This window comes from Ascaphus truei, chromosome 18 (assembly GCF_040206685.1).
Source record: "Ascaphus truei isolate aAscTru1 chromosome 18, aAscTru1.hap1, whole genome shotgun sequence".
Taxonomy (NCBI): Eukaryota; Metazoa; Chordata; class Amphibia; order Anura; family Ascaphidae; genus Ascaphus; species Ascaphus truei.
Window position 1 is genome coordinate 32096272 of NC_134500.1, and position 15696 is coordinate 32111967.

The window sequence follows — 15696 nt, forward strand, 5'->3', positions numbered from 1 at the left end:
TGGGGGGGGGGGCTGTCTGTGTCATCCATTGGGGGGGGTCTGTTTGTGTCATCCATTTGGGGGGCTGTCTGTGTCTACAATTGGGGGGGGGTTCTGTCATCCATTGGAGGGGCCTGTCTGTGTCATCCATTGGGGGGGCCTGTCTGTCACCCATTGGGGGGGCCTGTCTGTGTCACCCATTGGGGGGGCCTGTCTGTGTCATCCATTGGGGGGGGCTGTCTTTGTCATCCATTGGGGGGGGGGGGGGCTGTCTTTGTCATCCATTGGGGGGGGGCCGTCTGTGTCATCCATTGGGGGGAGGGCTGTCTGTGTCATCCATTGGGGAGAGGGCTGTCTGTGTCATCCATTGGGGGGGGCTGTCTGTGTTATCCATTGGGGGGGCTGTCTGTGTCATCCATTGGGAGGGGGCTGTCTGTGTCATCCATTGGGAGGGTGCTGTCTGTGTCATCCATTGGGAGGGTGCTGTCTGTGTCATCCATGGGGGGGCTGTCTGTGTCATCCATTTGGGGGGTGGGCTGTCTGTGTCATCCATTGGGGGGCCTGTCTGTGTCATCCATTGGGGGTGGGGCATCTGTGTCATCCATTGGGGGGGGGGGGCTGTCTGTGTCATCTATTGGGGGTGCTGTCTGTGTCATCCATTGGGGGGGCTGTCTGTGTCATCCATTGGGGGGGCTGTCTGTGTCATCCATTGGAGGGGGCTGTCTGTCATCCATTGGGGGGGGCTGTCTGTCATCCATTGGGGGGGCTGTCTGTCATCCATTAGAGGGGCTGTCTGTGTCATCCATTGGGGGGGCTGTCTGTCATCCATTGGGTGGGGCTGTCTGTCATCCATTGGGTGGGGCTGTCTGTCATCCATTGGGGGGGTGCTGTCTGTGTCATCCATTGGGGGGTCTGTCTCTTTCATAGGGGGTCTGTCTGATTCAGTCATTGGGATTGCTGTCTGTGTCATTGGTGACTGTGTCTCATTGGGGGGGGGGCTGTCTGTGTCTCATTGGGGGTTGTCTGTGTCCCATTGGGGGGGCGGTGGCTGTCTGTGTCATTCATTATTAGGCTGTCTGATTAATTAGGAGGCTCTGATTCATTCATTGGGAGGCTGTCTTTATCATTCATTGGGTTCTCTCTTTCATTCATTGGGATGCTGTCTGTGTCACTCATTGGGGTCTGTCTGATTCCTTCACTAGGAGACAGGTTGTCATTTATCTGGGGCTGGCTGTGCCATTCATTGTGGGGCTGTCTGATTCATTGATTGGGGTGCTATCTTTTTCATTCATTGGGGGGGATGTCTCATTTATTTGGAGACTGTCTGATTTATTGGTGGTGCGTTCTGTGTCATTCATTGTGGGTTGTCTGTGTCATTCATTGGGGGTCTGTCTGTGTCATTCATTGGGGGTGTCTGTGTCATTCATTGGGGGTCTGTGTCATTCATTGGAGCTGCTGTCTGTGTCATTCATTGAGGGTCTGTCTGTGTTATTCATTGGGGGTCTGTCTGTGTCTTTCATTGGGGGTCTGTTTGTGTCATCCATTGGGGGTGGGCTGTCTGTATCACTCATTGGGGGATTGTCGGTGTCATTCATTGGGGTCTGTGTCATCCATTGGGAGCCTGTCTCTTTCATAGGGGGGCTGTCTGTGTCATTCATTGGGGGGGGCTGTCTGTGTCATTCATTGGGGGGGGGCTGTCTGTGTCATTCATTGGGGGGGGGCTGTCTGTGTCATTCATTGGGGGGGGCTGTCTGTGTCATTCATTGGGGGGGGCTGTCTGTGTCATTCATTGGGGGGGGCTGTCTGTGTCATTCATTGGGGGGGGCTGTCTGTGTCATTCATTGGGGGGGGCTGTCTGTGTCATTCATTGGGGGGGGCTGTCTGTGTCATTCATTGGGGGGGGCTGTCTGTGTCATTCATTGGGGGGGCTGTCTGTGTCATTCATGGAGGGGGCTGTCTGTGTCATTCATTGGGGGGGCTGTCTGTGTCATTCATTGGGGGGGGCTGTCTGTGTCATTCATTGGGGGGGCTGTCTGTGTCATTCATTGGGGGGGGCTGTCTGTGTCATTCATTGGGGGGGCTGTCTGTGTCATTCATTGGGGGGGCTGTCTGTGTCATTCATTGGGGGGGGGCTGTCTGTGTCATTCATTGGGGGGGGGCTGTCTGTGTCATTCATTGGGGGGGGGCTGTCTGTGTCATTCATTGGGGGGGGGCTGTCTGTGTCATTGGGGGGGCTGTCTGTGTCATTGGGGGGGCTGTCTGTGTCATTGGGGGGGCTGTCTGTGTCATTGGGGGGGCTGTCTGTGTCATTGGGGGGGCTGTCTGTGTCATTGGGGGGGCTGTCTGTGTCATTGGGGGGGCTGTCTGTGTCATTCATTGGGGGGGCTGTCTGTGTTATTCATTGGGGGTCTGTCTGTGTCTTCCATTGGGGGGCTGTCTGTGTCATCCATTGGGGGTGGGCTGTCTGTATCACTCATTCGGGGATTGTCGGTGTCATTCATTTGGGTCTGTGTCATCCATTGGGAGCCTGTCTCTTTCATTGGGGGGCTGTCTGTCATTAATTGGGGGGCTGTCTGTGTCATTCATTGAAAGACTTCTCACTCATTGGGGGTCTGTCATTCATTTATTGAGATACTGTTCGATTAATTGGTGGGGCTGATTGTGCCATTCATTGTGGGGCTGTCTGATTCATTGATTGGGGTGCTGTCTTTTTCATTCATTGGGGGGATGTCTCATTTATTTGGAGACTGTCTGATTTATTGGGGGGGGCTGTCTGTGTCATTCATTGAGGGTCTGTCTGTGTCATTCATTGGGGGTCTGTTTGTGTCTTCCATTGGGGGACTGTCTGTGTCATCCATTGGGGGTGGGCTGTCTCATTGGGGGATTGTCGGTGTCATTCATTGGGAGCCTGTCTCTTTCATAAGGGGGCTGTCTGTGTCATTCATTGGGGGGCTGTCCGTGTCATTCATTGGGGGGCTGTCCGTGTCATTCATTGGGGGGCTGTCCGTGTCATTCATTGGGGGGCTGTCTGTGTCATTCATTTGGGGGCTGTCTGTGTCATTCATTGGGAGATTTCTCACTCATTGGGGGTCTGTCTTATTCATTTATTGAGATACTGTTTCATTCGTTGGTGGGGCTGTCTGTTCAATTAATTGAGAGGCTGTGTGTGTCATTCATTAGGAGACTATCTGATTAATTCATTGGGATACTATCTGATTTGTTCATTGAGGGGATGGGTGTCAATCATTGAGGGGATGTGTGTCAATCATTGGGAGGCTGTCTGATTCATTCATTGGGAGACTGTCTGTCTGATTCATTCATTGTTAGGCTGTGTGTCTTATTTATTGAGAGACTGTCTGTCTCACAGGGGGATATCTGATTAATTAATTGTTGGCTGTCGGTCTCATTCATTGGGACGCTGATATAAATCATATCTTTATTTAATGGCCCTCACAGGTACAAGAACCACGTCCGGAACTCGCTCCCACCTTACATCGCCGGACCCTTACATCGCCGGACCCTTACATCGCCGGACCCTTACATCGCCAGACCCTTACATCGCCGGACCCTTACACCAGGTTAGAGAAATAATTAAAAAAAATGGAAATATCAATAGTAGACAAAAGAGAATAACACAATTAGGGAAAGGCTAGGTGGACAAAGTGAGTTTACTGTGTTCCAAAGTGGCCAAACTGGGTCTTCCAAATCCATGGGGCTGCAATCGAAACAAGGCTTTACCTCCCACGGTTGGATGGTAAATCCTTGGGGAAAACAGTCAGACCACTCCTGACCTCAAAGCTGATTGGGGAGTAGGTGGTGGCACAAATACTCAGGGCCCAATCCGTGCAGTGCTTTATACGACAGGACGATTTTGGACTGAATACAGAAGGTCACGGGAAGCCAGTGCAGATCTCGGGGAAGAGGTGTAATATACGGAAAACGGCCAACACGCTGAAACATGCGAGCAGCCGCATTCTGCACTAGCTGAAGCCTTCTAATCAATACAAGAGGCATTCCTGCATAGAGAGAATTTCTGTAGTCCAATCGTGTGGACACAAAGGCGTGGACAAGTGATTCCAGCACTGGCATCGAGAAAAGCAGACGCAGTCCTCGGTGTATCCTTAGGTAATAAAACCCGGTTCTAACCGTAGCCAGAACCTGCGCTCACATGTCCAAGCTCTAATCAAACAGGACTCCTATGTTGCGCATTTCTGATGCCATTAATTAGCGGTGTGTCAATCCCACCCAACCACACTCTGTCTTTGCTCTGAGCCAACAATCATGACCTCAGTCTTGTCTGGATTAAGCTTCAACCAGTTCTGAGCCATGGCTACCCATGACAAGCATTCAGACAGTGCAGCGACCAACGCCCCGGGTCTGATGTAAAAGAGACATAGATCTGTGTGTTATCAGGATACTTATGGCACAACATACCATTATCCGGAAGATATGACCTAGAGCAGGGGTACACAAACTGGAGATTATCTTCGGGGGGAGCGGGGTTTACAGAGGCCCCGCAAGCTTCCCGAAGGCATTTAATTTAAATGCCGGGGAAGTGGTGAGGGTCTCTGTAAACTGCACTTAACTTGGTTCACACGGCTTCTGGAGACGCGTCGCCATGGCAACTGGGCTGGGCCAGCAGGTTGTCCATGATCACCTGCTGGGTCCTGTCCTTCAGGAAGGAGGTGATCCACTCGAGCGGATCCCCCGAGGCTCCTCGGGCGACCCAACAGTATCCCGTGGTCAATAGTGTTGAAGGCTGCCGACAAGCTCCTGAGGAAGCTGATGCCGCGAAACGTGTAGGGTCCAGACCTTGTTTCCTGCTGCACCATGGTGACGCCGCTACACCTATCTCCCTGAATCAGAACGGTATCCTGCCGGATGGGACATCACAAGCTGTTGCGAGTCACTGCGGGACGCTGTGCGGGTCGGCCGGCGGTGACATTTTGGCGCTCTGAAGAGAGTATAGATCTCTAACTCAATGCTACATTTAACCTGTTACACCGTGAGTGCGCATGTGTTTGTGCCTTTTATGTCCATATCAATACATTTGCCTATACTATCTGCACCATCAGTTTGCCTTATCTTTCCCCTGAGGTGCATTCCTGTTGTAAAGCTGGATATACAGATGAACACCAGAGAGGATTCCTAGGCTGCTGCCTCTGTGTCACAGACTGTTTTATTGAGTATACCGTGTGATATTTCTGCTGTTCCAGTGATCTATTCTCTTGCTCAAGAGATCTTTACTTTGCATTTTTTCTATTGCACTGGCTTGACATTTAATCTGTTTGCGCTCCCCTTTTCATTTTCACTTCATTCATTGGGAGGCTGTCTGATTCATTCATTGGGAGGCTGTCTGATTCATTCTTTGGGAGGCTGTCTGATTCATGCATTGGGAGGCTGTCTGATTCATGCTTTGGGAGGCTGTCTGATTCATTCATTGGGAGGCTGTCTGATTCATTCATTGGGAGGCTGTCAGTCTCATTCATTGGGAGAATTATTTCTTTGGCAGGCTGTCTGATTCATTCCAAAATAACAATTGAAGTGAGAAAGGCGCTCAACGCTTGATCCCTTGTATAATTGTAATTGACAGATGAACAATAATGGACATGAGGGTATGTGAGAAAATTGAAGTAAAGTCCCCAGAAGGGCCAATAATCCCTGAAGGGCAAGAAATACTGTAGGCTAAAATAACCTAACCTAAATCAAGCCCTCATTGGGATGGCTCCTGGACTCACAATAAGTATGCAATAATACATGATACTCACAAAATCCCCTTTACCAATGTCCTGTGGAGGCGTGCAGCCTGGTAGAGAGATGCTGGTCTCAGAAGGCAAGTAGAACAAAGAGAAAAACCAGCGCACCGCCAAAGTGGGTCCCAAGCCAAAGTATTATAAAAAAATCTTCTTTATTAATCCATCTAATAGTGGAGGTTAACACCCTCCTACGCGTTTCGTGTAAACATACACTTTATCAAGGAGTATGCAATACATGTACATCCCTACCTTTATATACACAAGACCATTTCCTTTTTCGCGCCAAAACTGACGTCATTAACACGCCCATAATGCGTGGTGACGCTACTAGTTCCCTGGGACCGCGTATTTGTAGCATACTCATTTAGATGTCATGGAGGATCTCATGGGGCGGTCCCAGGGAACTAGTCGCGTCATCACGCATTATGGGCGTGTTTATGACGTCAGTTTTGGCGCGAAAATAGGAAATGGTCTTGTGTATATAAAGGTAGGGATGTACATGTATTGCATACTCCTTGATAAAGTGTATGTTTATACGAAACGCGTAGGAGGGTGTTAACCTCCACTTTTAGATGGATTAATAAAGAAGATTTTTTATAATACTTTGGCTTGGGACCCACTTTGGCGGTGCGCTGGTTTTTCTCTTTGTTCTATTTGTCTGATTCATTCATTGGGAGTCTGTCTGTCTCGTTTATTGGGAGGCTGTCTTATTCATTCTAAGGGTGGGGGGGGGGGCTGTCTGTCATTCATTGGTAGGCTTTCTGTGGCATTCATTGGGGGCTGTCTCTCATTAATTGGGGGGGCTGTCTGATTCATTGGTAGGCTGTCTAGCATTCATTTGGGGGGCTGTCTGTGTCATTCATTGGGGGCTGTCTGATTCATTGGGGGTCTTTCTCACGAATTGAGAGGCTTTCCTGTATAAGATAACAGTTGGGTAACAGTCTAATTTATTGAGTGACCGCCTCCTACGCCCATCACTTAGGTGGATTAAGATGGATTATTGTACTGATATTTAGTCTTTTCCTGATTTGTATTAACAACAAAAAATGATTACCGTACTTGATAATGTCACATTTATTTTGTTTCTTAATTGGGGTTTAGCTACACGTTAATATAGAGTATAATGGCAGCGTGCAGTGCTATCCCAGGTCATGTTATAAGGAGAACCCACTACACTAATCAGAGCCTTGTTTTAATTGTATTCTATTTTTGCTTTACAGAAAAATACAATGGACATGTTTTCTCTGCTACTATCAGGATTAAAAATAATCTGAATTATGAAAGCTGTATTATATTGGACACATCTCCTTTCAACATGACAAATCCCCAGTAAGTCAAATCAGGTTTTGTATACACCTAAACTGAGCCAGAAATATAAGAAAGCAGTTTATAAATCATCAAGTGTAAACTGTTTAAAGCAGTAATCCCCTCTAACTAACTCCTTCCCCTCTAACTGACTCCCCCCCTCTGACTGGCTCCCCCCTCTAACTGACTCCTCTCCCTCTAACTGACTCCTCTCCCTCTAACTGACTCCCCCCCTCTAACTGACTCCCCCCCCCTCTAACTAACTCCCCCCCCCCCTCTAACTAACTCCCCCCCTCTAACTAACTCCCCCCCTCTAACTAACTCCCCCCCCTCTAACTCCCCCCTCTCTAACTCCCCCCTCTAACTAACTCCCCCCCTCTAACTGACTCCCCCCCCTCTAACTGACTCCCCCCCCTCTAACTAACTCCCCCCCTCTAACTAACTCCCCCCCCTCTAACTCACCCCCCTCTCTAACTCACCCCCCTCTCTAACTCACCCCCCTCTCTAACTCACCCCCCTCTCTAACTCTCTCTCCCTCTCTAACTAAACCCCCCCTCAACTAACCCCTCCCCGTCTAACTAACCCTCCCCCTCTAACTATCTAATGTTATTAGATCGCTGTACAGTGCATATTATTATATCGCTGGGCAGTGCGTGTTATATCGCTGTGCGTGGGCATGTGATATCGCTGTTTGTAGCATGTTATTATATCGCTGTACGTGGCATGTTATTATATTGCTGTGCGTGTCATGTTATTATATCGCTGTACGTGGCATGTTATTATATTGCTGTGCGTGTCATGTTATTATATCGCTGTACGTGACATGTTATATCACTGTGCGTGTCATTTTTTTTTTTTTTAATTTGAAATTTTTATTAGATTAAGCGAAATTATACAGAAATACAACTTGTGGCATTTTATTTATTGCTGTGTGTGGCATTGTGGCAGGACGGCCTGTAGGCGAGGTCAGACGAGTCCACACGTGCATTTTCAGGGTAAACCAAATGTTCAGTGGTTTTATTTCTCCACAACACAAATAAACATTTGGGCACACTGTCCCTTTAAGGCAAAATAAAACTCATAAAAAGAATGCCTACTCTCCATAGGGAGATCTTGCTAAACTTTCCAGGCCCTATCTATCGAGCTTGCTGGCTTTGTCCAGTTCCCAACCCCTAAACATATACCACAATAGTTATGGAACAATATTAAAGTCCTTACTGTATCTTTGTTTGGGAATCTCTGTCCCTAGAGACAGTTTAGGAAATCCTTCTGGATAGGAGCTTGCACAGGACAGCTCTGTAGTCTGAGTCAGCCACCTACTACAAGCAGTAGCCTCCTTATCAAGCTGGTGGTCAGCTGTCTCAACTTATTTCCTGATTGCCCAAGTATTCTTACTGGGTTAACTTTCTGAGTGCTGGATGAAGGACTCAGATGTATGTTTCCCAGGCATAATAATCAGTACCTGAGTTCACCCTATCACATACCTCCCCTGTTTGTGTGTGACTAGGGCCCCACACGGCTGAAGCCCAAAACTCCACTCCTTCTCACAACAAAAAATCGGCATTTCCCAGGCCTATGCTGCATATCAAAAGAGAAGGGCTGGAGGACCATATACCACCGGGTCAACCTCGAGTTTGTGTCCTTCATGGTATTTAACCATTTTAAGAGTGCATGGTCAGTGACCAGGGTGAAGTGTACCCCCGCGACATAATGCCTCAAGGCCTCAATTGCCCATTTTACGGCGAGGCACTTCTTCTCAATGACAGAATACCTCACTTCCCTTGGGAACAGTTTCCGGCTGATGAACAATATGTGGTGTTCAACACCATCAAATTGCTGGGACAGCACTGCTCCCAGTCCTACCTCGGAGGACTCCGTCTGAATTATGAAGGGCTCCTTAAAATTTGGGCTCCGAAGAGCGGGACCCTCTGACAGGCACTTCTTTAACGTATCAAAGGCAGTTTGGCACTCCCAAGACCATCTAACTTGGGTCGGGGCACTCTTTTTTTGTTAAATCTGTTAAAGGTGGTGTAATCTATGAGAAATTTGGTATAAACCGCCTGTAGTAACCCCAAAAGGGGGCAGACTTGCGTCTTGGTCTGTGGGGTTGGGACTTCCTTTATGGCGGCCAACTTGCTGGCTAGTGGCCTTACTATCCCTTCCCCAATGGTGTAGCCCAAATATTTTGTAGTGGCTTTTTCCCAGGGCACATTTGTTTGGATTGGCAGTGAGCCCTGCTTCTCTTAATGACCTTAGGGCTGCCCTTAACCTTTTTATATTGGACTGGCAAGTCTGTAAGAGAAGCATCACTTGGTCTCCAGGTTGGAAGACCCTTAGGCCGCGCTTATTGTGCCGTCGATGGCGACGGTGACACGACGGGTGACGTCGCCGTCGCCACAGGCGAAAGTTATATTTCGCTGTGCGGCGGCATCACGGGTTTCCTGGCATTTGATTGGTTCAGGGGCTGTCACATGAGGCGACAGCCCTTGAAAAATCAAATATTGCCGGCTACCAGTTTTTGCGACGTCGCTCCGTCGCATTGTCGCCGCCGCGCTTACTATAAGCGTACGTGGCGGCGGCAATGCATTTATTTTCGGGCGACGTCGCCGGCACTATAAGCGCGGCCTTATGCGGGCATTTTGGTTATACTGCCTCTTGACGTTCTTGAGCAGATTTAAGATTTTCCTTAGCAAACCGACCTACCATGTCTAGGCGGTCTTGAAGGTCTATTACAGGGGTGCGCAAAGTGGGGGGCGCGCCCTTCAGAGGGCACTTTGGATTTTTTTGGGGGGGGCGCGGCTGCTTGCAGAGGTCCTGTGCTCTTCCCCGAGGCATTTTAATTAAATGACGGGGATCGCGTGAGGCCTCTGCAACAATAAAATTTACCTTGATTCAGACGCTGTGACCCATCGCCATGGCAACGCGGCGTCAAATTACGCCGCAGTGACATCACATGGCCGTCTCCATGGAAATGGGGTCACGTGACCCCATGGTGTCATTTGACGCCGCACACAAGTGAAGGGGGGGGGGGGGTTGCTGATAATTTGAGGTCATCCTGCATTAACTTCGCCATGAAGTTTGTTCCCTGATCAGTCAACTTTACCTGGGGCAGTCCTACCCAAGAGAATAGCTCTAACCACCTGTGAGCCACCTGTTTATCAGTGGCTGATCTCAGAGGGAAGGCCTCAGGATATCTGGTGGCATAATCTATGACAACTAGTATGAACTTATGTCCCTTCGCAGAGGGTTCTTAAGGTCCTACCAGATCTACACTAATCCTCGAGATCAAGGGCAGATGAACCAAGGTGGCCAGCTTCTGTCCCTTCTGGCTAGTCAACTGGCACTCAGGACATGTCTCACATAGTTTTATGATATTACCATGTAGAACCGGCACGAGATGCGGTCTTATCTCTGCCCAGATGACCACCCCACAGGAGAGTATGGGCTAGGGTAAACACTGTTTTAATAAAAACTTTAGGGACTAATATTTGTCGAATTACCTCCCCTGTTTGTGTTGCCTTATTCACACGATATAGGATGTCATTCAGTAGTTTGAAATGTGCGAACACCCTTACACCTTGTTCATTCACTACATTATCATTGATTCGTACAACCTTCTCATATTGTCTAGCCAGAGCTTCTTCTTCCCTCTGCCTCTGACGGAAGTCAGGAAAAGCCAGGTCTGGCAAAATTCCCATATCTGTCCGTTCCCCATCCTGGTCATTTCCCGCCATGACTTGCAGTTTGTTGGGCTGGCTAAGGTTACCAAAAGTCCCAGCTTTTCTTAACGGTCCTTTGGGACGCAGTGTCTATGGGGAAAGAGCTTTGGGGAAAAGGGGAACGAATAGGGGCCAACAATGTTCTGAAGTAGGGCCAGTCTCAGCCAAGTAGAACAGGGGCAGGTAGCAACTCCTAGTAGCAGTCTAGCCTCCCGATTTGTTGATGCGGAGTAGGATGTTCAACGTTGGGTATTTCTTTGTATCCCCATGGATACATTTGATAGTCCATGGAGATTCATAGGATAGTCGGTTGTTTTGGAGTAGGCCCTCTAGGAACAGGGTTTTTCAAGATCCTGAGTCCACCAGGGCTTTTACTGTTTTCCCCTCCACCGATGCTGGAACCAACCACGGATCGTGGTCCCCTTGGAGAAAAGCCCTGACAGTGGTTCTGCCATAGGAACAGTCCATCTTATCCTCTCCTGAATCCGCAAACTCCGTCATTAGCCAGGCCTCTTGATGGGGAACGGCGTTCGGAACTCTCCGCTGTGGGAAGGGATCTTCTCTTCTGGTTGGTGGTGGATTCCTCTCCACCGGATGGGTGGACAGGAACCCAGGATCTCGGGGAATACCGTGGGTGGCGTCCTCCTTTTTGGTGATCCAATGGCCTTAGATCTGGTACGGGTGTCTCTGCGAGTGTTTGTACCAGGACCCCTTCGAGATGGGAACGGGTCTTCCGATTGGGTTGACTGGACTTCCCGAGTCGGTGGGTGGTAGACACCTCGATTATCCGCTTTTTTCCTTCTGGCATCACCGAAAGCAGCTGGTATTTCCGCAGGTCGATCCCAACCACAATCCTATGCACACTTCCCCAGACTCTCTGATCTTGAACACATACTTCAATCTGACTTTTTGAGACTTGAAAACTGAATGTTCCAAAACAAACTGTTTTTAAACACTGACAAACTGTAACAATAGTATTCAGGACCAAGGCTAAATTTGTAAAGCTACTAATGTTGGATCTTCAGATCAGAACTATAATACCATTCTAGCCCCTGTCACTAGTTTCAAATATCTGGGCATATGGTTTGACCCACATTTAACATTTGGGTTGCAAATTGATATCCTGACATCCAAACCCTATGCCAAACTAGGTGTAGTTTACAGGAACAAATCCTCCCTAAGGCTGCGTCCAGGGTTGCAGCAGCCGTGCGGAGGCGCACTGCGGCTGAGGGAAAGCGAGTGCTTTCCCTGGCCTTGGTTAGCGCGCCATCCGGGGGCGTGTTGGGGGGGCGGGCCAGTGACGTCACGGAACTGGTTCGCCCTCATCCGGCCGCTCCTCCTTCTCTTACCGTGCACCCCAAAACTGGAACAGCCTACCGGAGACTCTCACAGCCGCCACCAGTCTAAGTTCTTTCAAAACGAAAGCTGTCTCACATTTGAATCTGGTCTGTAACTGTTACGCCTATAACAGGGGTTCGCAAATGTTCTTTGGCTGTGTCCCCTCTGTGTCTCGGTCCCTGTGCTCGCGCCCCCCCCCCTCCGGTGTGACCCGGCGTCAAATGACGCTGAGGTTCACGCGACATGACATCACGTGACCCTGCAGCGTCATTTGAAGCGCGTTGTCATGGTAACGTGAGCAGAAGCTGGCTGAATCCCGGTAAGTAAAGGTTGCAGAGGCCTCGCGCGGTCCCCTGGCATTTAATTTAAATGCCTCTGGGAAGAGCACGAGGCCTCTACAACCGCCTGCGCCTCCCCCAGAAACATCCCGTGCCCCCCAGTTTGCGCACCGCTGGCCTATAACATATTATCTTTAACAGTGCATGCAATGTCTTGTACATAATGTATAACCTTGTTCAGTTACTGTAACCGTGTATTTGTAACCATGTACTTGTCATCATAACTTTATGCCCAGGACCTACATGAAAACGAGAGGTAACTCTCAATGTATTACTTCCTGGTAACACATTTTATAAATAATAAATAAAAAATACTCGGGAAGCAGGGGGTCTCCGGGGCTGAAATGAATGGGGTTCAGCTCCGCAGACCCCCCTGCTTCAATACTGTGTTATTAAACTAAAAGCCATGCGATCGCCTGTTAGCGGGGGGCAGGGGCAGTGACTGATTCTCTGCTCTCACTGCGCCTCTCTTCCAGACCGATGCGACCGGTAGGATTAACGCAGCGGGAGTCCCATTCAGAAGAAGGGATCCCACTGTGTTAATCCTGATTGGCCACGGGGATTCGCGGGTGCTAGGACCGTGACCGTGGCGGATTCCGTGCAGACTGCGCTGCATCTGTAATGACTCCTCTCCTTTCCTCTCCTCAGATCTGGCTGGCTGAAGCCGTGTTGTGGAAGACGGGCGGCTGTGTGGCATGTCTTCCTGCTCAGCGCGGCTCTGAACACTTTCTTGGTGGCCTGTGTAATACTGGTGGTTATTTTAATGGCCGTGGAACTGCAAATAGACACAAAGTTTCTCCAGTGTGAGTCACAGAAATCTGGCTCTGTGCATCAGGAAAAAGATTTCCTTTGACCCATTCAATGGTCTGCTTGCAGCTGCAGTGAATATTCCCCTATAGTCCACATGAAGCAGTGGCAGGCCGGGGTATCTGGCCTGCACAGGGACACACTATAGGGCCATAATGGGCAAGGTACAATACAGTATATATACCTATTTCTGTCAGCTCAAAATATTCTTAGTCAATCATGAAGGAATATTGGTTTAAGCATTAAGTTAGCAAAATCCACTTTGATCTAGAATAACCTCTTTGTTCTGTCACGAGCTAATCATTTTCCAACATAAATTCTAACTTCATACTAAATTAACTAGTTACATGCTGAATATATATGTATACAGAGAATGCAGCATAATTAATATTTAGGATGATTTCAAGCCTATCTTCAGCACACACACACACACACACACACACACACACACACACACACACACACACACACACACACACACACACACACACACACACACACACACTGATACCCACACACACACACTGATACCCACACACACACACACACACACTGATACCCACACACACACTGATACCCACACATAGCAGACTGACACACACACATAGCAGACTGACACACACACATAGCAGACTGACACACACACATAGCAGACTGACACACACACATAGCAGACTGACTCACATACACATATACACTCAGAGCAAACACACGCCCACTGATACAGAGCAGATTGATACACACTGATACACACAGAGCAGACTGACTCACATACACACACAAATACACTGATACATAGAGCGAATTCATACACACAGCAGACTGACACACGAACAAACACGAATACACACAGCAGACGGACTCTTACACATACACAAATCAAATAATCTTTATTGGCATGACAAAAGAACTGTTATTCACAGATCAGACTGACTGATCTATCACTGATAGAGACAGAGCAGACGGACGGACACACACACTGATACACATGGAGCAGACTGACTCGAATACACACACTGATACACAGTTCAGACTGACTCAGATACACACATACACTGATTCACACAAAGGAGACTGACTCACACACACACAGATACACAGAGCAGACTCACACACCCAATGATACACTCTCAGCAGATTGACTCGGATACACACACATCAGACTGACTCACATACACACACTGATATACACAGAGCACACACAAGCACGCACACATGCACTGATGCAGACAGACTCACACACACACACACACAGAGCTGATTGACATACACACACACACATACACTGATACACAGAGCAGACTGACTCGCACACAAACACACATACACTGATGCACACAGAGCAAACTGGCACACAACAGACAAATACAGCAGACTGACTCAGATACAGACACACCCTGATACACACAGAGCAAACTAACTCACACCCACAAGTACACTGATACACAGAGCAAATTCACACACACACTGAAACACACAGAGTTGACTGACACACACACACTGATACACACAGACTGACTCAGATACACACATACACACATATACACTGAGCAGACTGACACACACATACACTGAAAAGCAGGCGCCAGGCTTATCAGATAACCCGCTCACAGGCGCCAGGCTTATCGGATAACCTGCTCGCAGGCGCCGGGTGTATCAGAGAACCTGCTCGCAGGCGCCGGGCGTATCAGATAATCCACTCGCAGGCGCCGGGTGTATCAGATAATCCACTCGCAGGCGCCGGGCGTATCAGAGAACCCGCTCACAGGCGCCGGGTGTATCAGATAATCCACTCGCAGGCACCGGGCGTATCAGATAACCCGCTCACAGGCGCCAGGCTTATCGGATAACCTGCTCGCAGGCGCCGGGTGTATCAGAGAACCTGCTCGCAGGCGCCGGGCGTATCAGATAATCCACTCGCAGGCGCCGGGTGTATCAGATAATCCACTCGCAGGCGCCGGGCGTATCAGAGAACCCGCTCACAGGCGCCGGGTGTATCAGATAATCCACTCGCAGGCACCGGGCGTATCAGAGAACCCGCTCACAGGCGCCGGGTGTATCAGATAATCCGCTCGCAGGCGCCGGGCGTATCAGATAACCCGCTCGCAGGCGCCGGGTGTATCAGATAATCCACTCGCAGGCGCCGGGCGTATCAGAGAACCCGCTCACAGGCGCCGGGTGTATCAGATAATCCACTCGCAGGCGCCAGGCTTATCGGATAACCTGCTCGCAGGCGCCAGGCTTATCGGATAACCTGCTCGCAGGCGCCAGGCTTATCGGATAACCTGCTCGCAGGCGCCAGGCTTATCGGATAACCCGCTCGCAGGCGCCAGGCTTATCGGATAACCCGCTCGCAGGCCCCAGGCTTATCTTATAACCCGCTCGCAGGCCCCAGGCTTATTGGATAACCCGCTCGCAGGCCCCAGGCTTATCGGATAACCCGCTCGCAGGCCC

The 15696-nt window shown here is 49.4% G+C and overlaps 1 protein-coding gene across 2 annotated transcripts in view; it reads left to right on the forward strand.

Annotated features, from left to right (window-relative positions):
• TMEM266 (transmembrane protein 266) overlaps positions 1–15696 on the forward strand; it is a 69023-nt gene that overhangs the window by 16448 nt on the left and 36879 nt on the right. For both annotated transcript variants that reach the window (XM_075576050.1, XM_075576049.1), the window contains exons 2-4: positions 3436–3557; positions 6956–7064; positions 13084–13238. In XM_075576050.1, coding sequence (XP_075432165.1) covers positions 3436–3557; positions 6956–7064; positions 13084–13238 — 386 coding nt within the window. The remainder of the gene's footprint in view (positions 1–3435; positions 3558–6955; positions 7065–13083; positions 13239–15696) is intronic.